The sequence below is a fragment of the Lepidochelys olivacea genome (assembly GCF_965140295.1).
Source record: "Lepidochelys olivacea isolate rLepOli2 genome assembly, chromosome: 14".
Taxonomy (NCBI): Eukaryota; Metazoa; Chordata; order Testudines; family Cheloniidae; genus Lepidochelys; species Lepidochelys olivacea.
This window is the reverse complement of record NC_140424.1, coordinates 15,764,158-15,785,929: the sequence shown is the minus strand read 5'-3', so window position 1 is coordinate 15,785,929 and position 21,772 is coordinate 15,764,158. Positions and strand designations below refer to the sequence as shown.

Here is a 21,772-nt window from a genome sequence, read left to right as displayed (position 1 = left end):
AGGAAAACCTCTCTCCCACTTCCATTCCCAGCTCCCTTTATTGTCTCCTCTCCTCTGCCTTTCCCTGGTGGGTCTGTCCCCTAAGGAAGTAGACAGACATCAAGGGACCTCCCCCATTCTAAACTGGCATCTTGTCATTTTTTCTTCTGATGCCTAGGGAGTATTCCCTTATGGGCGTGCATTGACTGGGTTAAATAGAGGCCTTTATATTATGGGATAACACTTTTCTCTGGGAGTTTATGTAACACCCCACCCCCACCCCCGCTGGTCAATTCCTGTTACAGGTCCCTCTGGCGGGGAGAGCTGAGTCTGTTATAGACCCCCTAGGGAGGTTTGGTTCTTTAGCACAACCTGTAGCAGCTCATGCTTTTAGTTCTGTAGGTCAGCAGTTCATCCCCTGGTATGTTGGCCATGAGGGCAGCTGTCACACTGTGATGGCTTTTGTTTGTTGTTTTAACTCCAAACCGTCCCCTGTAACCTCTCCTGCCCCAAGCTATTTCTCACTTCGTGGGAGGTGAATTTGGGCTCTGGACTATAAGTCCTGCCAAGTTCAGAGCCCTGAAGAAGTCTTAGCATTCGGTTCTCTCCCAAGCTGCCAGCATAGGAATATGTCTGCCCCTCTGTCTGTGACCTGGCAGCTAGGCCATAACTTATAGGGAGCCTCTCATTGAAGGAAGCTCTATAGAGGAAAGTGTGCATGGGGAGATGTTGCTGGTGGCAAGGCTCTCATTTCTGAAGCTCTTTGGGTTGTGCTGTGGCTTAGCAATGATTCTCATTTCACAGGGTCCTGGTCCAGATGTGTAAAATGAAAGCCTTCCAAGAACTTTGTACTCTGACCCCTAACCTTCAGCAGATGGTGATGGAGGCTCTCAAGGTACAGTACAACCTCTGTGCTCTCTCCTCCCCCAACCCACAGGGCAGTGGTTCTCAACTCGCAGCCCACAGGCTGCTTGCGGCCCAATCAGTACACAGGTATGGCCTATGTGACCATCCTCAGGAACATACAGGTAGTATATATGTATTTTGTGTGGATGCAGCCCACATAATACATAGAGAGCTGCATATGTGGTCCACACTGGTAAACAGGTTGAGAACCGCTGCCATAGGGGTTCCTCTGACTTCCTCCTGGAGCCGCGAGCATTGTCCCTTCCCTTATGCCAACGTGCAAAGGCCTTGAGTCCTGACCCTGATTCCAGCAGAGGGGGCAGAGGTAGCGTTTCCAAAGCTTTTCTGCGCTGTGCCTTTGACTGCCTAGTGGGTCCCCTCTAGAGAAGTGCAAGGCGCTCCTTTCCCTCCAGGACTGAGCATGCTGCCTGCTCAGGGTGAGAGATGGAGCCTGGATGGTGAGCTGAGTCCCGCTCCCCGCCATGCTGTGTGTCTCTGGGCTGCTAGCCTGACCTGCGTTCAACCCTGAGTCACAATGAAGGCGTTGTGCTGTTGTGTCTGTTGTGCCTGGATGAATGGGGTGGCTGGGTTGTCTCTGCAGCTCCTGCTTCTCTCCCTTCATTCTGTGTCCCGCTCTCTTCCAGTCAGGAACCACTGAATGGTTTTGTATGCAGAAGCAGCACCTGAAGCCAATGGTAAAGGTCAGATCCCCCTTTCATTCATACACCAGTTTGCTGGGCCAGGCTGAGGGGCTGTTTGGGTAGGAAGAGGGAGGTGACGCTTTCTCAGGCCACAATTTTCAGAAGGGGGCAGTGATTTTTGGATGCCCAAAAGACACCTTGAGCCCAATTTTCAGAGGTGCTGAGCACCTGCAGCTGGGGTAGAAGGCAACCAACTGTCCCCATAAGAAGAAATGAACAGTTGCCATTCACCTCTGGTCCCCTCCCTTCCTGTGTGTCAGTCTGAGCAGGTCACTCCTGCTAGCTTGGCACATCTCCCATTATAACCCGGAATGAAGCAGCCACCCAAAGAATGTCCCACCTTCACTTGGCAGCATGGCCTGTGGTTAAGGCACTGTACTAGCATGGTGGAGATCTGGGTTCAATGCCCAGCCCTGCTAACGTATTTCCTGTGTGATCTGGGGGAAGTTACTTCACCGCTTTCTGTGCATTAGATCCCCAATGGGGTAATGATATATCCCTACCTTTGAAGGGGCATGGGGAAGGTAAATCTGTGAGCTGCTCAGATACCACAGTGGTGCGGGCTGTCGCTAGATATGTTGATAGATCACTTGGCACCAAAACCCAGGCGTAACTTTCCGTCCTTCCCTTTGTAGACCATGGAGGAGAATGGGAAAGCACTGGTCAAGCTTCTCGTGGAGGTGAACGGGGATCTCAAACAATGCCACAAAACCTGGAACAAATTTTTCACCAAGTAGGTAGATGGTTCCCCCATTCCCCTCCCCAGCATCTACCCCATGCTCTGTCAGCGGCTTTGCTTAGGGTACTGAAGGCGACAGCTCCAAAGCACATTTCCCAGCTGCAAAAGAACATCTGTAAATATAAACAGATTATGACACCAAGTATGAGATTGGAAAGCCCCGGGAAACATTCCCTCATGGTTCGTTATGTACTACAGTTGCCTGTTGTTTAGGGAGCAGAGGTTAACTACAGATATTCTAGCTTTCCAGCATTATTGGCTCTGCCGGCTGGAGTCTTTCAGATTGTTTTAGTTTTGTAGCTTCTTGTCACTCTAGTTCACGTCAAAGGGCTCGGGTGGGAGCGGGTTAATTGCACTGGCTTTGACAGGTTGGTCAGTGAGTTGTATCCGGCAGATTCCTGACCTCCTGTTTCTCCCCTGCAGCACTGTGAATGTGGATCTCTTCTTCATTACCTACCTGGAGCTGCAGGAGCTGGTGAGCATGTTCCAGGCTCTCCAGTCAGAGCAGCAGAGAATAAAGCAATGCCGAGGCACTTAGCCAGCTGTCAGAGGAAGGGAATAATCTGAGGTGCCCCCCGCACTCCATGTGCTCCTCAAGGGCTCATGGGAAGAGCTCACTAGTGGTGGAGAATCCTTTGTATTCCAAACCCTGGATATGGGACTGTGGGCATCCTTGGGTTGTGAGGGAGGGACTAATCCTGTCCCCAGCCCCAGAGGCCTGGACACTGGGACTAGCCAGGAGTTTAAGAAAGGCACATTTAGGCAGTGCAGCCTAATGGCTAAAGCAAAGGAGTAGCGATTCCTGGTTTTGATTCCTGGCTTTGCAACTGAGTCAGTTGCAAGTCTGTAAATTAACCGAGTCGCTGAAATTCTCTGGGCCCATAAAATGGGGCTAAACAGGTTTTGGCTGTATTATCTGAACCCCCCAAGCCCTCAAACAGCTGGTGTCCCCAACTTATACATCAGACAAGAGGAAAGTGTGTTGTATCAGCTAATTGGGATGGCACATTTCCTTTCCCTGATCCCATTGCAGGACAAGCATTCATAGATGTGTTCTTATTAACCCTCCTTCCCTGCGGTTCCCATTCCCTGCAGGTGTCATGTCATGTCAAGGAAGAGCTGAGTGAGATTGACAGCAGCATGTCCCAACTCACAGCAGAGAGCCTTTTCCAGCTCTACATAAGCCTGCAGGAGCTTTATCGGATGAAGAGCTTCCTGTTCAAGAGGTACTGACCCACCTGAGCCAGGCTCAGCTCATAGTCCAGTTACATAGAGCGAGATCAACATTAGCAGCACCAGGGAAATTGAAGGGGTTGGGACCACATCAGTGGCTGACTTTCTGCTGGGCCAATTGGAGTAGATTTGAGTGGAATCAGAAGGTTCACTGGCCCAGCCACCTGTCGCTTTAGATTAGTGCAGTGACATCATAAACACCAAACCATGTGGGGGGGTTTAATGTAACCTGGACCTGCCACGCTTCAGGCATGACGCTGAACGGGTCTTCAGAGAGCTAGAGCTCTGGATATAGACAAGTGGGGTTCTGGGAGGCAGAGGTAGCTACAAACCTGGCTCAGATAATACTTTAGGCTGCTCTTCTGCCAGCCTATGGATCTCTGTCCTGTGTTGCCAGGTGGGCAGCTGTGCGGTATGTGCTGTGAACACTGCCTTCTCTGTGAGCCAGGTATTTTTCAGGTCTTAGTGACAGTGGAATGTGTAGGCTCGTGTCTTGGTTCTGCTGCAGCACAGAAACCCATCTTTTGTCTGTATTCCCAGGGATGGCATCCTTGCTCTGACTGACTTCCACCAGTGGTTTAAGGAAGCCATCCCCAAGTGGCTCCAGAAGACCTACATGATAGCACTGGAGAGGACCCAGAGAGCGATCCAGGTGGACCAGGTAACACTGAGATTGCACAGAGGGAAAAACTCCCCCCAGCCTTCCTGAGGCTGTCCATCTTTTGACATTGTCTGACCCATCTTTCACTTCCAGCCCATTCTTTTCCCCCAGGACTCCCCCCTTTCTGCTATGTGAAATCCTAAGGATCGGCAGGCTTTGGGACCCCTACAATAGCAGTCTCCTGCACCCCGACAATCAAGTGTCCCCTATCCCTGCTGAGAGCCACTGTGGCAGGCAAGCCCTCGTGAGGGGCACAGGGGTGACAGATGGAACCTGCCTTTCCTCTAACAGCTGATTCTTCGTACCCCAGGGCCCTTGCTCTCTATGCTCTCCGTAGCCCTGTCCCCTCACAGCATCACGTCATTGCTGACCCTGTTGTATTCTCATGGGTTAAAGACCATGGCTCCATGGCAGCCTGTGTGAAGCGAGTTGATGAGCCTCTGCTTCGTTCCTTGTCACAAGCCACAATTGGCTCCCTTTGTTGGCAGTCTCAGCAGAGAGGCCAAGGATGGAATGGGCCTTGGAGGGGAGAGACCCACTCTCCTTTAGTCTGGTCCTGCCAGGGCGGGTGAGACCTGATGGGCAGGCAGCGCCACCTCTTCCTGTTCTGCACCTACCTTATGGGCAAAGAACTTCACAGTCCAGGTGTCTCCCCAGTGCTGCCTTCCCTCACTAAAATCAAAGTGACCCCGACTGGATAGATGCCCATTAACTCCTCCTCTACCATGACATGCCGATGCTGTGGCCAAGAGCAAACTGCCTGGTCTCAGACCAACGATCTGGGGGAGCAGAGCAGGGGAAGGTGAATAAGGGGCCACTTTGCAATAAGAGCTGGCTTTGGAACCGGTTTGTTGGTTTACTTGCAAGTTTCTCCGTAAAATGTTTTTTCTGTCGCCACCCACCCAGCTGATGCCCCTGGGGGAGCTGAATAAACACAGCACGTCCACTGTTGACCTGTCCACGTGCTATGCTCAGATTGTTAAAACCTGGCAGCAGCTGGACTGGCCGGACCCAGAGGAAGCCTTCATGATCATGGTGAAGTTTGTTGAGGTGCGTAGTTGGACAGTCTAGCTGGATCAGTAATAGCAAGTTGTAACTACGCTAAGAAGGGGTCATCAAATGTCATGTTTCAGAGCATCAGCGGCAGAGGGTCAGGAAGGAATTCCTCTCCTACCCCTATACATGTTGGCCAAGTGCTTTGGGTTTTTTAATCCCTTTCTCTGAAGCATCAGACGTAGGTCAGTCTCAGAGACAGGGCGCCAGAGAGAATGGCCCATTGGCACGATCTGGGGTGATAAAGCCAACATCTGCCCCCAGCGCAAACCTGTGCAGTGTTCTGTCCACTGTGCGTTACCCATGCTCACTGCCTCTTGCCCTATCCCCTAGGACATGTGTAAGATCGCTCTGGCATACTGCAAGCTGATCAAGAGCCGGGCGGATGAGCTGTCGTCGAAGCAGCAGGACGAGGGGGATGCAGCCAACAGGGTGAGTGTCAGTGCCCGCCTCCGCTGGAAATTCAGGGAGAGGGGAGGGATTGGGAGGCTGCCGAGGGAGCCAGGGCAGCCTCTAGAGAGAGCATGTGGTGTGGGGCGGGGGTGTGGCCTGTGACCAGAGCGCGGTGATTCAATAGGGTTGTAGGGGTAATAACATCCCAGCCTTTGTTCCCTAGAGTCCTGTTGTGGGGTGCACTCTGAAGGGAGTGAATTTGAACTGGGGGATTCTGTGCAAGTCCTGGGACGTTTTCGGATGGAAACTCTCATTGATCTCTTGGTGGGGAAGCCAGGGAAGAAGGATTGCTCAGTGGTTAGTGCTAGCCTGGGACTCAGGAGACCTGGCTTCAATCCCCTGCTCTACCATGGATTTACTTGGTGACCTTGGGCAAGTCACTTAGCCTTTCTGTGCCTCAGTTCCCCATCTGTACCATGGGATAAAGCACTGCTCTGCCTCACAGAGGTGCTATGAGGATACATACATTAAAGATTGTGAGGGGCTCAGATACCACAGTAACAGGGGTCAGATAAGTACCTGAGAGAGCTGGATGGCTCCTGCGTTCGCTGCCCTGCTCCCAGGATCCATGGGGAACATAATCCCACACACCAGCTTTCACCTACCTACAGTGTCTCCTACGCTGGCCCAACCTTCAGCATGCATTTTCCCAGCATGTCTATGATTGCACTCGGTGTCTCATAGCCACTGCCAGCTGGGGCCAATTTGTGAGGTCATGGCTGGGATCAGACCATTGTTACCTCTCCAGAGGAGGGGATGGAACAGAGCTTGCCTGCAGCACATTTAGTTACAGCCTTGTCCAATCAGAATGCAAGGAAATAAATGCCCAGCTATGGTCGTGTATGGGAACTGGGTTCCATCCTTTCCCTCTGATTAGCTCAGACAATTCATCATAGTGTGTTCTTAAAGTACAAGTCTGGAAGTCAGATATCTGGGGTCTGGATCTGCCATTGGCTTGGGCAGGAGCCTAATCGTTCTCTGCCTCACTTTCCCCAGTTGTCTGTGCTGCTGGACACGGCTTGTGTCTCCGCAGCTGTTTGTACCAGGCTGTTCATTGATGTCCCGCTGAGTGCATAGATACAGCCACTGGGTGCAGGGTGCCTTTCTCAATGGGCCTATGGGTGCTGCTGCCCTGTGGATCTGATGTGGCTGTGCGAATGAGGGGGCCAGGCCTGGTGTGGGGGTGAGGATGGGAATGGAACAGGGGGAGCGGGCCGCGAGCAGCGAGAGTAGTGCGTGTCCACCGAAGTGGGTCTTTTTCTCTTCCCTCCCGCCCCAGCTCTGCATCGTGGTGAACAACGTGAAGCAGCTGCGGCTGCTGATCTTGAAGCTACCGAAGCAGCTGGAGTGGGGGCACCTGGAGCAGCGAATGAAGGACATCATTGAGCCAGAGCAGTTCCAGCACACCCTCCACGACCAACTGCAGGGCACCATCACCTGCCTCGACCACGAGATCAGAGATGTGGTGCAGAACCTGGCAAAAAAAGTAATCCCCCAGCCTTGCCTTTCTTCCCCAGCCCGGGCTAAGGGTGAAGACTCAGTCAAATAGGGTCCGATCCAAAGCCTATTGAAGCCAATGGAAAGATACCCATGGGCTCCATTGGCCGTTGGATCTGGTGGATAGAGATGCCAATAGTATGGAGCTAAGTCCCGCCAGCTCTCTCCCTGGGACTGCGTGAGTCAGAGGGAGCCAGGGCTGGATGAAGACAAGATCCTTGGGATCGGGCCCTGCCAGACCCAACCCAGTGACATGTTGGAGGCAGCAGGGCACAGCTGGGTGGGCTGCCTCGTTCGGGAGGGAGATCAGGGACTCCGGTGCCAGAGGCAGATGGGGCTGTGTGACAAAGGGGTTGAGCTCTAAGGAGCTGGCATGGCAGGTTCTCCATCAGAAACCTCGGGCATGGTGGTGGGGGGCAAACCCAGAGTTCTAAGTGTGTGTTTCTTTGGCAGCTGGATGCCGGGATCTCCAGGCACATCCAGAATCTGGCAGCCTGCAGTGACTCTCAGGATCCAGAAGATGTAGGTGCCAACCCCTGATATGTGCTGCCTGTGGGAGACGATCAGCCCGGGGTCAGCATGGCTCTGACCAGTGCCCTGCATGTCCCTGAGGCCCAGCGGTGTGCCATGCGCCATCAGGGATGGCCTAGGAATACTCAGTCCTGCCTCAGTGCGGGGGTGGGTGGGTTGACTCTCTGCTTACGTGTCCACATCGGTGACCAGCTGCTACGCCGAGGGGCGCCATAAAAACCTGCAATAATAATTGTCCTGGGCGGTTTACAGGGAGGAGTCCCCCTCCCTGCCACCCCGGCAAAGCTGCACCCTAGTTGGGAACTGCTGCTAGTGGTTTGAATGCCCTACGGTGCCTCACCCCTTCCTGCTCTGGGCCAGCCTGGCTCCTGCAGGAAGGGAGAGGCACACGCTGCTTGCTGCATGGCCCCGAACCATACCGGCAATTTGGTAGGCTCCTTGCCAGACTCCCTGGCACAGGCAGTACCAGGAACTGGCCTGTCTGTAGGTCTAGGGTCTGTCCGGGCCTTTCATCACATACCAAGTGCAAAAGGCTCATCAGGGCCCTTCTCTGCTGTACTCACAGCACCCCCTGCTGGTTCCTGGCTGTAACTCTCCATCTCCTCCCCACTCAGGCTGTGCCAGCCATGTTACCCGCCCCATGTCTTTGAGAGATCATAGGGGTGCGTGCACACATAAACACACACGTGTGCACACACACCCCCTGCATTGACTGGGAAGCCAGATGGAGCAGTCAAAATGCAGCTTTGGGAGCCAAGCTGGGCAGGCCAGGAGTTCAATGGGATGGGATCGTGGGGGTTGGTGCTGTGACTGATGGGTTAGGTGCGTGTGTGTGTGTGGGGAAGCCAGGTGGGTCTCTGGCTGTCACCGATCCAGCTATATGCACAGAGAGAATCCAGGCACGGGGCTGGGGGTGGTACCACACCCTGTCAATGTCTGCTGCTTCCTGGCAGACCCAGCCCAAAGGCGCACAAGCTCTCTCTAAATCAAGGAGCCACACATGCAACGCCAAGCCTCCCTGGAGCAGCCCCAGCTCCACTGCAGGGTCAGGTGGGCACAACAGAGTAGGAGGCAGGTGCTGGCTGGCACAGCTGAGCTCTCAGGCTGGGAAATGGCAGAGGGGCCCAACGTGCTTGGGAGCTGCTTGGCAGAGAAGTTTCAGATGGAGGCAGGGCCTGAGAAACCCCTTTCCCATTGAGTTTTCTGATTCTCCTCTCCACAGTCCATCATTCCCCTAATGAAGTTCCTGGAGTCGGAGCTGCAGTACATGAACCAACATCTGGTCCAGGAGAACTTTAAATGGTGAGCTACGGTGTTGGGACCACAAGTGTCAGCCGTGGGCTGGATGAGGGCAAGTAGGGAGTGTTCGATCCGCACCATTAGCCTAGAGTCTATTGCTATGGACCAGACCAATGGGTTCACTGCGGTTGTGACAAATTGCACACAGCAGCCCCCTGTAGGATGCTTTCTCCGCTACTATCATTTCTCTCTCCTCCAGGAACTGTGCTACCTTATATAGAACCTTCTATCCCTAAAGATCCCAAAGCACTCTGCAGACCACATATATGGAGATCCTTCACCCACTGCCGAAATGCAACCACATCTGGGGTGGAATGCGGCAGCCTTTCTAGCCCAGAATCACTACACACAACAGGCTTTTTCAGGGGGATTTCAGGCAAAGAGAACATACTAACTACAATGTCCCAGCCAGCTTACCACACAGGAAACATCCCGGCACTTGTGAAGAATACGATGGGATCTTTGATCACCACAGTGCTCAGGGCCTTCATTTTAAGTCTATACTCCCAGGACGCCATCCCCAGCACCATCGTGCTTTCCACCACTGTACTGGGCCATCAGCTCAGCACTGAGCTGAGGGATAGACTGCTACCTGCCCACTTACTCTCACTTCCCACCTGCCATACTAACCTCAGTGACGTTTATGGGGAGCCATCATAACTTCGTGGCTAGCATTGGATATAAACTGGCCATCAACAAGTTTAGCCACAAAATTAGATGAAGGTTTCTAACCATCAGAGGAGTGAAATTCAGGAACAGCCTTCCACGGGAAGCAGTGGGGGCAAAAACCGAACTGGTTTCAAGACAGAGCTTGAGAAGTTTATGGTGGGGATGGTATGATGAGACTGCCTACAATGGCATGTAGCTGATCTGCGACTGCTAGTAGCAAACATCCCTAATGGATGGTGATGGGACCCTAGATGGGGAGGGCTCTGAGTTACTACAGTGGATTCTGTCTCAGGTGTCTGGCTGATGGGTCTTGCCCACATGCTCAGGGTCTGACTGATCAGCATATTTGGGGTTGGGAAAGAATTTCCACCCGGGTCAGATTGGCAGAGACCCTGGGGGTTTTTTCACCTTCCTCTGCGGCGTGGGGCATGGGTCACTTGTAGGTTTAACCTAGTGTAAATGGTAGATTCTCTGCAACTTGACGTCTTTAAACCATGATCTGAGGACTCAGTAACTCAGCCAGAGATTAGGGGTCTACCACAGGAGTGGGTGAGTGAGGTTCTGTGGCCTGCAATGCGCAGGAGGTCAGACTAGATGATCATGATGGTCCCTTCTGACCTGAAAGTCTATGAGCTGAGGCCATCACCCCAGTTTGCAGTGTATGGGCTATTACGGAACAAGCCGGTGCTCCTCTTGCAATAGAAGTATGTCCCAATACGCACTCTGACACATTTCACTTCCCCTCCTCCTTTCATGGCCCGGGCTTCTCTTCACTTATATCATAGCTAAGACCAGCAGCTTCATGTCTCCACTGAGGCACTAGGGCCCTAGGTTTTCCAGCCCAAGGACTGACAGTATCCGCTGTGCTGCACTGGCCTTGTTAGAACTCGCTGTGTGCTGCAATCCTTTCTCTGCCTTTTCCCCACTCACTACAGCCTCCTGGAGCTGCTCTGGAACCACACCCTGAATGAACTGACAGCTGCAGCTAACCAGCTGCAAAACTCCTCCAGGTACTACAGGAAGCTGCAGTTCGCCTTGCAGGTAGGCAGCACCTGGCAGCAGAGCATGGGGCAGAGAGAGGCCTGGCTTCGGGGGTCTCCATACAGCAAATAACTGTTCACTCCTCTCTGGTTCCCACAGAACTTGGAGCTCTGCTTTCACGCTGAGGGCTGCGGGCTGCCAACGGATGCCCTGCACACGCCAGCATTCATGGTAAGAAGCTGTTGCACCTGTCACAGCTGGCTCTAGCAGAGTGATCGCCCAGCCAAGGGGTCCCGACAAGAGGGGGAGCTGCATGCGCACAAAGTTGCTGGAGCCCCAAGCTTTCATTGCACACCCTAGTAAATCGCTAGCCCTTTCCCTTGCAGGGACAGAGCTCAGAATACGCCCCCTTCATCAGGGAGACGTTTTAAAGGAGTGGGGAGGACTGAAGACCATTGTTGCAGAGGATGTGAGGGAGATCCCCACACCTGAGCCATTCCGTTTAGGTCACACATGTGAGGAACTGTCCCAGACTGAGGTGTCAATAGAAGAACAAATTGATCAGTTATACAGTAATAAGTCACCAGGGCAGGATGGTGTTATCCTAAGAGTTCTGAAGGAACGCAAATGAGAAATTGTAGAACTACTATCTGGGGTGTGTAACCTATCGCTTAAATCAGCCTCTGTACCAGATGACTGGAGGGTAGCTAATGTAATGCCGTTTTTTTTAAAAAGACTCCAGAGGTGATCATGGCAGTTACAGCCCGGTAAGCCAAACTTCAGTAGCAGGCAAATTGGTTGAAACTACAGTAAAGAACAGAACTGTCAGACACGCATAGATAAATGCAATACATTGTGGAAGAATCAACACGGCTTTTGTAAAGGGAAATCATGCCTCACCAATCTATTAGAATTCTTTGAGGGGGTCAACGAACATGTGGACAAGGTGATCCAGTGGGTATAGTGTACTTGGACTTTCAGAAAGCTTTTGACAAGGTCCCTCACCAAAGGCTCTTAAGTGAAGTAGGGAGTCATGGGATAAGAGGGAAGGTCCTCTCCTGGATCAGTAACTTGATAAAAGGTAGGAATAAAAGGTCAGTTTTCACTGTGGAGAGAGGTAAATAGCACAGTCCCCCAAGGATCTGTCCTGGGACCACTGCTTTTCAATATGTTCATAAATGATCTGGAAAAGGGGATAACCAGTGAGATGGCAAAGTTTGTAGATGATACAAAATTACTCAAGCTAGTTAAGTCCAAAGCTGACAGTGAAGAGCTAAAAAGGGACCTCACAAATCTGGGTCACTGGGCAAAAAAATGGTGGATGAAATTCAATGTTGATAAATGCAATGTAATGCACATTGGAAAACACCTTAATCCCAACTGTACATACAAAAAGTTGGGGGTCTAAATTAGCTGTTACCACTCAAGAAAGGTCTTGGAGTCCATCTTGGATAGTTGTCTTAAAAACATCTCAGTGTGCAGTGGCAGTCAAAAAAGCTAACAAAATGTTAGGAACCATTAGGAAAGAGAGAGATAATAAGACAGAAAATATCATAATGCCAATATAAATGCATGGTCCGCCCACACCTTGAATACTGCGTGCAGTTCTGGTCTCCCCATCGCAAAAAGATGCATTAGAATCGGAAACAGTATAGAGAAGAGCAACAAAAATGACGAGGGGGATGGAACAACTTCCGCATGAGGAGAGATTAATAAGACTGGGACTTTTCAGCTTGGAAAAGAGACGACTAAGGGGGGATATGACAGAGGTCTATACCATCAGGACTGGTGGGGAGAAAGTCAACAGGGAAGTATTATTTACCCCTTCACATAACACAAGAACCAGGGGTCCCCTTATGATATCAGTAGGCAGCAGGTTTAAAACGAACAAAAGGAAGTACTTCTTCACACAACGCACAGTCACCCTGTGGATCTTGCCAGGAAGGCTGTGGTGGGGTTCAAAAAAGAATTAGATAAGTTCATGGAGGGCAAGTCCATCGATGGCTATTAGCCAAGATGGTCAGGGATGCAACCCCACACTCTGGGTGTCCCTAAAGCTCCAACTGCCAGAAGTGGGGTTGGATGACCGCAGATGCGTCACTCGACTGTCTGTTCTGTTCATTCCCTTCGAAGCGCCTGGCACAGGCCACTGTTGGAAGACAGGATACTGGGCTAGATGGACCTTTGGTCTGACCCAGTATGGCCATTCTCATGTTAAAATGTTTCCACTGAAATGTTCCCAAGGTGGCAGTGGTGGGGCAGGAGCTGATGAGCCTGCTAAGGCTCCCAGGGGCTATCTGCTCCTGCAGATGTTGGCACAGTCATGGGAAGAGAATGCCCCTCTATCCCCTCCCACCCTAAACCTCCTGGTGGCTTCTCGCTGCTGCTGCTCTCCCTCTCGGGGACTTCTGGGTTCGAGTTCAGGTCTGAGAGCGCGGATGTGAGTGCTGATCTCTGCTGGCATGAGTGTATCTGCTGGCCTGAGTGCCTAACTGGGTGTGTTTCTCCACTCACCCCCACCCCCCCCATTCTCTCAGGATTTGGAGGAAGGGCTGAAGCTCCGCTCCGCCACGAGCAGAAAACTCATCCAGAGCTACTTCAGCGGGAGAATCCAAGAGCAGGTGAGAGTGTGCTGAGCCGGGCCTGGCCCTTCCCAATAAAGCCCTGTTACCCTGCCCACCCCCATTGGGTTGTTCCCTCACTTCACTCCTCCTCCTCACTTTCCATAATCACATGTAGGAAACTGGTCATTATAGGGTTATTATGGGATGGAGCCACACATCACACCCACCCACCCACTTCCTTTTTAGTCAGTGGGAATCCTCCTCCCATCCCCAGTTGTAATCCAGTTAAATAAAGCAGCAAGTTACCAGCCTTCAGTCCTGTGACTGTGAGTAAACTTATTTTGTTGCATTGAACAGTCCCTTTACAAAACATGACCCTTCTGTTTGTATTTCCTTGTATAAACTGGGCCTGACACTTACGTGTTGTTCTACTGTTACACTCCAATAAAACACCTGTGGCTGGCCCTTGTCAGCTGACTCGGGCTCATGGGGCCCAGGCTGTGGGGCTATAAAACTGCAGCATAGACCAGCAGGCTTGGGCTGGAGCCCGGGCTCTGGGACCCTCCTCCTTTTTGGGCCAGCATGGGTGTTTTATTGCAATGTAGACATACGTTAACAGTCGACAATCCAGGACCCAACTATAGCCCTTCCTAATCAAATCACAAGATCTTCCCATCCTCCGCTTCCTGTCCTCTGCTCCCACAGTGCAGGATGGCAGGATGCACTGGGGATGGAGAAAGCACTACTTAGCTATCCTGGGGGAGGGGGCAGAGTGCGGGGGAAGGACAGGTGATTGGGAGTTTAGCAGATGAGATGTGAGGGGAGAGTCGTTCCCCTGTCCACCTTTCACATACCTAACCCCAGTGCAGATGTGTCAGGATCTCTTTCTTGCAGTGATGCCTGCTCTGGGTGCTGTACCCCTGTGCTCACCCTTTGGCAGAACCAGTGATTCATGTAACGGGCGAACTCTTGTTTCTGTTCTGCTCCTCGCGTCCTAGCTGGAGACCAGCTCTGAGAAGTACGGTGCAGTGACCATTAAAGCACTTTACCGCTCCTCGGAACACAAGCTCCGTGTTGAAGTGCTCAACGCTGTCAACCTCATCCCGCTGGACTCAAACGGTGAGAGCCCATGGGCCATGGAAACAGTCGGCACCAAGATGCCACTTGGGTCCTGTGCAGCATCAGAGCTGGCGCATGCAGCCAGTGGCTCCAGGGTATGGGAGAGCGCTGAGTCTGCGCAATGACGACACCATTGGCACATGGCCTAGAGGGGCCCCTTTGCGGTCAGTTGTGCACAGCGCTGAGTTGTGAGCCCGATATCCTAGGGAAGTTAGTTTGGTCATGACCTGTGAAATCCCCTGTTATCTGCAACACATGCCCAGAGTGGCTGCCATGAGATGAGCCTAACCCAGAGCCTGGCGGATTAAGCAGGGTGTCTGCTCGCTTCATAGAACCGATCCCGATTTGTCTCCACTCCAGGTAATGTGTGGGGTGCGCACACAGCAAGGGGGTGGCATCAACCTGTGTCATCCTTCAGAGCCACAGGGACATGTCCCCTCTAACCTGGACTGGATCATCTGGGGTGATCTCTAGGGAACAGACTGTAATTCATGCAGCCGTCCAGGAGAGGTCACTGCTGCTTCACCTGAACACAGTGGCAACCCCATTAGCGGATAATCCCCCACAGCCAGCGCCAGCCCGGCTTTAGCCCATTGATTGGAAGAGTCCAGACGCCAAGGGGACATGTGTCCCCAGCGGGGTTCGTGGAGGAGAAACTGACCTGCAAACCAGAAACTCTTGTGCTGCAGAAGCCCCAGAGAGCCAATCCCCCACTCTGCCCCCTTGTTGTGGCCCCCAAGCGCCCTTGGAGGTTAGATCCATTGTGTGGGGGGGAGGGAGGGCAGAATGCTGCTATTGCATAGCTTTGCCACGCCAGTGCTGAATAAACAATCCCAGCATCGCACACAGCACTGATCCCTGGGAACGAGGGGATCCCCGCAGCAGCCTTGTGCTCTCTCTCAGTCTCAACGCCGCCCCCCTAGGCTCCAGCGACCCCTTTGTCCAGCTGACCCTGGAGCCGCGACACGAGTTCCCCGAGGTGGTGGCGCGCACGACCCAGTGCTGGAAGAACGAGCTTCACCCACTGTTTGACGAGGCCTTTGAATTGTATGTATGAGCAGCGACCCTGGCTGCTTCCCATCGCCTGCCCCCTACATGATGGTGGGCGGCAGAGAGCACCAGCCCAGCACAGAGCCCCCACAGATACGCTGTCTCCACCCAGTGGCTGGACCATCCCTTCCCAATGGGATCTGCTTGCTCCTCTGCTCGCGGGGGGGCAGATCCTGCACTGGGCCATCTGGGAAGAGAGAGCTGCATGCGTTCCAGACGTGATTAGTGCAGTCACGATTCAGGAGGGCTAAAACTCAGGCTTCTGTGTGCAAAGCCCTACTGGGTAGGGTGAGCCCGGCCTGGAGCAAAGTGCTGGGCCTTCCCTGGCTGCTGAAATGAAACGTACACACAGTGCTTTTCTGTCTCTTGGTGGGGCCAGGCCAACATCTGCTAGTGTGAAATGCTGGGGCTGCCTGCCTGAGCGGCTCCACGCCCTTGGCTGCCTGCTTAGAGGGGGATGGCCGGGGGCACCAAAGCAGCAAGAAAATTAGAGAAGTGAGGATGGGTGGGCGCACTGAACCAAATAGGAAATACCCAGTGCTGTGAGTATTGGAGCAGAGCTGATACTGAGCATGGGGTTCATTTGTTCTCTCCTGATTATAAACCTACCTGTGGAGAAGCAGGGGCTGGCCGGTAAAGCACAGGACCCCGGGTTTTACAGCCAGAGGCAAGTCACTCATGCTATGACTGGGCAGCAAGGCCCTACCTGCTTGCTATAACTACTCCAATTGGAAGCCCTTGGGGGCAGGGATGTCTCTGGGTTTGTACAGCACCTAGCACACTGGGGTGCCGGCGCTATAAATAACTCCTGTTTGGCTTCCTTTGCCCTGATGCGAAGGGCAATAAAGTTTGGCCCCTTCACTGCCAGCTGGATTTTGCTTCAGTAGTCACAGGGTGCCCATCACCACAGTATCTGGGCACCACAGGGTCTGAGCTCCTTGCTTGGACCCGGCTGAGTCTCCGCCTGTTGCTCCTGGCGGGTGGGCTGCGCCTGTGCCATGGCGTGTCTGCGAAGGCCTGTGCCTGTCTCTCTTCTCTGCAGTCTGGTCCCTCCCGAGAAATGCCGGCAGCATGGCGCCTGCCTGCTGCTCACAGTGTTAGACCACGACACGGTGGGAGCCAATGAGCTGGAAGGAGAAGCCTTTTTCCCCCTCTGCGACGTGCCGGGGCTGACCGGAGACGAGGATGCAGCTGACCCAGCCCAGGTGTCCCAGACCCGATTACCGCTGATGCACCCCAAACCCACTGGTAGCCTTGGTTTTGTTTCCAGCTGCTCCCCTGCCCCCACCTTTCTCCCCTCCCTGGAGCTGCTTCCCTCGCTGGGCCGCTTTGGGCCAGGGACTTAACCTCTCTGCGTCTGGCGGCTGTGCCATCAGACAACCCAGTGGTGAGCCCTTCTCCTGCGGCAGGGTGCTCAGGGGTGTGCAGCGCTCTCTGAGTGCTCGCCTCGGATCTATGCCAGTGCCATTATACTGAGCCTTGGGGAATGGACCCAGATCGGTGCTGGGACTTAGACGTGTCTCTGCTTTCTGCTAGTGGGGGCCCATTGCAGATGGGGCATGTGCAGGGGTCCAGCCCCTGAGCACAGCACAGAGAGTGTCACTTTGGGGCAGCTGTAGCTCTCGGCCCGGCCCCAAACTCTGCTGTGGCTGAAGGTGTGGCCCCCTCAGCCACGTGCTTTGCTGTCGCTTGGCATCAGCTGTGGGGGCTGAATGTGGGTTTCCTAGGAAGGACGCTCCCCTGGAATGGGGAAGAAAAGGGGCTTGAAGGCACCAGTCTCTGCTCCCCTTTTTTCTAACCCCTACCTCTCTCGCCTCACCCCAGGGGACCCACTCCTGAAGCTGCTGGAGTCCCGGAAAGGGGACAAGGAGGCACAGGCCTTTGTGAAGCTGCGCAAGCAGCGGGCGAAGCAGTCCAAGGAGAGTGTGTGACAGCAACCAGGCAGGAACCGGGCGAGAGGGGAGCAGGCCTCAGCCCCGAGGTAGCAGGGCCCAAACCACCACCAGTTACAAAGAACTCCATCCAATCCCAGCCCCCTTGGCAGCGACGGGGCGCCCGCAGAGGAGGCCCCCAGGGGGTGAAGCTAGGCTGTGGCAGTCTCCGGTCCCAGCTGTGTGTGGAATTGACCCGGCTTCAGGCTGAGGACAGGGGGAGCCCTGTGCTGCTTCCCATCCCAACCCAGCATCAGCAGCCTTGGCTAGTCGGCGGCAGCCTGTCAGGTGCCAGCAGGGTGTGCGACGTGCCCCGGCTGCGATCCCCGCGGGCCCTGCTGTACGCCGCTCTCCAGATGGTGCAGGAGCAGAAAATGGGGGGAGGCCAAAAAAAGCTGCAACCAAAGCCACTGGGGATGGGGGGGGGGGGTTGAAATCTATCCAGCTGGCCCTGCTGGAGCAGCAGCAGCTGTTCCCTCCTGCTCCAGGAGTTGCTGTCAAAGCAGAACAGAGCGTGCGAGACTTCACGAGCGCTGGAGGGAGCAGAGCTGAAAGGGTGGGAAGGGGGAGCTGCTGTCAAGGGTAAGCGCAGGACTCTGTCCCCGTGCAGCAGGCACAGAGGGTGCTATGCCAGAGAATTCATCAAACGCAGGACCCGTGAGTGCGGCTCTGGGCAAGGGCTGGGCCCTTGGCTTGGGGCCAGGGCGGTCTGTGGTATGCTCAGCTGCTGCAGCGGGTGCCCTTTGCCTTAAAGGGACTGGACCCACGCCGCCTTCTCTCCAACGTTTTAGTTACTGTTACAAATAACTAAACTTCTCAGAGTGGAAATACTTGGGGAGGGGGGCCGGGGGGAGTGTTGCTCTCGTTAAATAGCTTCCCCTCTCTGCTACAAGGAAAAGTAGGTACCACACTGAGCTATATGCCAAACCCCCATCCCCACGTCCTCCCGCCAGTCAGTGTCCTGGTTCCTTGCTGTAGCGTAGCTGGGACTTAGTGTGTGTGTAAAACGCCTGTCCAAGAACACCGGGTGGGGCCAGCCTACTCTGCAGCAGGAAGGGAGCAGGTTGGAATAGGGCCAGAGACCCATGATTAGAATGGGGTCAGAAGAGCAGATTATATGTGTAGAGCAGAGGCGCTTACTTACCCTTATCCGCAGCGTTTCCAGTTCCACCCTGCCGCTCGGCTCTTCTGAACTCAGCTCCTAGCCCCCAAGGCCATAGCTACAGCTCGGCAGGGACCAGTGGAGTCCAGGCACACAGATAAATACAACAGCATCCCGGTCCGCCTAGGGCTGCTGCACGATTTTTGGTGCCTTCCTCCCTCTCAGTAATCAGCAGGGACGCCGCCAGCACGCTAGTGCATGCGAGGGCTGTTTGACCTGTCCGCCTGGAACACCACAGCAGCACTGGCCAGTATGGCTGAGGGGCTGGGGGAGCGTGCTCTGGTGTCTGGGGAGGCTTGGGCACATGTTAGAGTAAAGAGGGCCAGGGCCACCCACCCACACCTTGCTGGGAGCGGCTGCTCTTCTGATTCTACTGCTGAGCAATGGCAGCTGGTCTGTAGCCACAAGGGAAACCCCTCCCACCCGAGCCCCAGCTAGCTGACTTCCCACTAAGGCCTTCCATTGTGGCTCTGATCCTGGTCCACTGTCTCAGGGTCTCAGCTCACAATTGACTTTCCTGGTATTTGCCCCATGACAGAGATTGCGGTGCTGACTTGCCCTGAGTCTCTACAGCAAGAGGCTGGGTAGGGCGGTGACAGCACCCACCAGAGACGATGCGACTCCCTGAGCCTTCACCCAGAGGCGAAAGTAACATTCCACCCTTATCGGTATCGGCGGCCGGCTCTGGGCCCAGCTGAAGGGGGTGGGGCCTCAGGCAGAAGGGGGCGGAGCTGGGGGGGTCAGCATCCCCCAGCCAGCCCATCCACGCTGTCGGGCCCATGCTGCCCAGGGCTCCGGCGGCAATCTAAAGGGCCTGTGGCTCCGGCCGCTGCTGCCCTTTTAAATCGCCAGCCCCCAGGGCAGCTGCTGCTTTTGAGCCCCCCCTTATCGGTGGCCTGGGAGCGGGGTGGGGTGGTGGGGGGGAACGGGCAACGATGTTAACACAGGATCCTTTGCCGTGGCTGTGCTTTAACATCGACTGCCTCCAGGCCAGAACCTGTGGCCAGTTTTTACCAGTGCACCGTACTGGCCTGTACCGGCCCACTTTCACCCCGTGATAGCACGTGGTTGGGTCAACGCCAGAGGGCCCGAGGGGTGGACTGAGGAGTCGTAATGCCCCAGATTCACTGTGCTTCTGCTTCCATTTTGTACCGTGAGGCTAGCACTACCTGGCAGGGTGTGGTGCACCCCGTGCTCAGTGTTGTCACTCCAGCCATGGCCCAGGCGTAAGTCCCTGCAGCAACGTGGCTTTGGGCAGCTCCATTCTGTACTCGCTAGGGATGTGGGGAGCTCCAACTAAGCCAACTTTAAGGTTCTCACAAATAAGCTATTCTTATTTAAAACAAAGTTACAGCCCTTTAAAAGCTAACCCTCTGCTGTACAGTAACGGATGCAAGTACTGTGAGGGAATAAGTTTGTGATTGCAGGTCAATGGCTCAAAAAAAGTAAAAGCAATAAAGAGGAAACAGCCTCCAGTTAACCTGTGGAACTCTCTGCCAGTGGGGGGAACGACAAAAATTATATGCATAAGTATGTGATGCGTAAGCAGAGCAGAGCCGTGATGCGTGCTAAAATGACTAGGGCTTTTGAGTCTCACAAGCCAGGGTCAACGGTGATTGCTACAGGTGGGAGACAAGAGGAATTGCCATTCCAGGGGGGCTAGGGTGACATTTTGAGGTTTTCTTTTGTCCCGACTCAGCCCCAACAAAGTCCCCACAACAGTTCTGTGAAATTCTGGGCACTATCAACCCTACTTCAGCACCCCACCCCATGGCCCCATTCTGTTTCTATAGGCTCCAAGCACTTCATTGTGGGGGTGGTATTTTGACTTTTACATTTATTTCCAACAAACTCTAACCTAGTTCAGACCAGAAGAGTGGAAATGCTGCCCCAGTGTTAACATTTCAGCAAACATGGCCTAGCCTGCTGGGTTCCTGCCAAAGGGTTCCATTGTGTAGCACGGGCACGTTTGGCAGGCGGCGGTTCTTTCCCACATGGCTGCCCACACCCCAGCCAGGCACGTTTGGTTACAGGCCTTTGAGGCCTAATCCCAAACTGGGTTCGGAGCTGGAGGCTGCCGCTGGCCTGCGCGTGCTTCCAGAGGCTGTGGGACGGGTGCTGCAGCACTGAGCCAGTGACCTGCCTTCCCTGCTCCAGGCAGCCATGAGCACACCCTGCAAGGCCTGAGGCCTAGCAGCTCGTATGCTGGGATGGGGGCACGTGGTTGCGATGATGAGGTGGGCGCTGGGATAGCAGCTCACTGAGCCTGACGCTATGCAGGGTAGGCTATTGCCTGTTCCACCAAGGGTTCCCCTGCCCCACGAGTGCCAGTCCCTTTGTGCCCCCTGCAGGCAGCACTGTCCTGGGCGGAGGCGCCCACACCCTGCTTGCACGGTGGGCAGCAGATCTGCGGCCTTAACTCATTCCTGTAGGTCAGGCAAGACACAGCGGGAGCCAGCTCCTTGCACCTACACCACCATGGCACAGTGCCCCAAGCCTCGGTCAGAGTCAGCCTGCCACAAACACAGGGCTTGAGGTGCCTCCCACCGGCATCAGTGTAACTGTTGCCCCAGTGGGGGGGCACTCCTGCTCTGCACCAGTGGGGGGGGGGGCAAGGGCAGAATCAGGCTTCCTGTGATGGTGCATGGAACAGCTAAAACCCATGGGGGGGGCGGGGAAATGCTAAAATAGTTTGGGAAACAGCAAATTCCCTGTACGCTCCCATCAGTACCCCCCCCGCCCCCCAATCCTGGGCTTCTACTGCATCAGGGCCTCTGTACGTGCCCTGAGGTACAGGTACAGGCCATCAGTGGGAGCAGCTGACTTAGGCCTCTGGTGCAGACTTGTTTCTACGGTAACAGACACGCACTTTGGCCCTGCTGCCCCGCCAGCTGGGACGCTCCCCCTGCACCCTGGGGTTTCACCAGCCAGTGCTGCCACAACCGCTGCGAACGCCAGAGCAGTGGCGCTGGTCTCAAACCACTTTCCTGCCCGGGAATTGCTCCCCTGTCAGTAAAGGGCCCCTCCCCCGCTGCCAATGCAGCGCCTGTGGGGATGAACCAACACGGCCACTGCTTGAGGCCCCTGGGCGCAGGCCTGCCTGCATTTGGCAGATGGCGCCAGTCCAAAGCCCTTCGTGGAGCTCGGCCTACCCCGGCGCAAGCCCAGCCCTGTCCTGTAGCCTCCCGAGGTGGCGCTCCGGGGTGGGGCGGCCTGGTGTCTGGTTTTTTTTACCGGACCGTCC

At 54.5% G+C, this 21,772-nt stretch overlaps 1 protein-coding gene across 4 annotated transcripts in view; it reads left to right on the top strand.

Moving 5' to 3' along the window:
* Positions 1-20,003, top strand: part of UNC13D (unc-13 homolog D) — a 54,171-nt gene extending 34,168 nt beyond the window's left edge. For all 4 annotated transcript variants that reach the window (XM_084646580.1, XM_084646577.1, XM_084646578.1 and 1 more), the window contains 18 exons: positions 784-874; positions 1,530-1,586; positions 2,222-2,319; positions 2,749-2,800; positions 3,421-3,551; positions 4,099-4,219; positions 5,126-5,269; positions 5,606-5,704; positions 7,005-7,211; positions 7,676-7,744; positions 8,976-9,055; positions 10,657-10,762; positions 10,862-10,933; positions 13,240-13,323; positions 14,265-14,385; positions 15,309-15,432; positions 16,478-16,683; positions 17,260-20,003. In XM_084646580.1, the coding sequence (XP_084502706.1) occupies positions 784-874; positions 1,530-1,586; positions 2,222-2,319; positions 2,749-2,800; positions 3,421-3,551; positions 4,099-4,219; positions 5,126-5,269; positions 5,606-5,704; positions 7,005-7,211; positions 7,676-7,744; positions 8,976-9,055; positions 10,657-10,762; positions 10,862-10,933; positions 13,240-13,323; positions 14,265-14,385; positions 15,309-15,432; positions 16,478-16,683; positions 17,260-17,366 (1,969 nt within the window). In that variant the 3' untranslated portion in view covers positions 17,367-20,003. The remainder of the gene's footprint in view (positions 1-783; positions 875-1,529; positions 1,587-2,221; positions 2,320-2,748; positions 2,801-3,420; positions 3,552-4,098; positions 4,220-5,125; positions 5,270-5,605; positions 5,705-7,004; positions 7,212-7,675; positions 7,745-8,975; positions 9,056-10,656; positions 10,763-10,861; positions 10,934-13,239; positions 13,324-14,264; positions 14,386-15,308; positions 15,433-16,477; positions 16,684-17,259) is intronic.
* Positions 20,004-21,772: the final 1,769 nt, after the last annotated feature.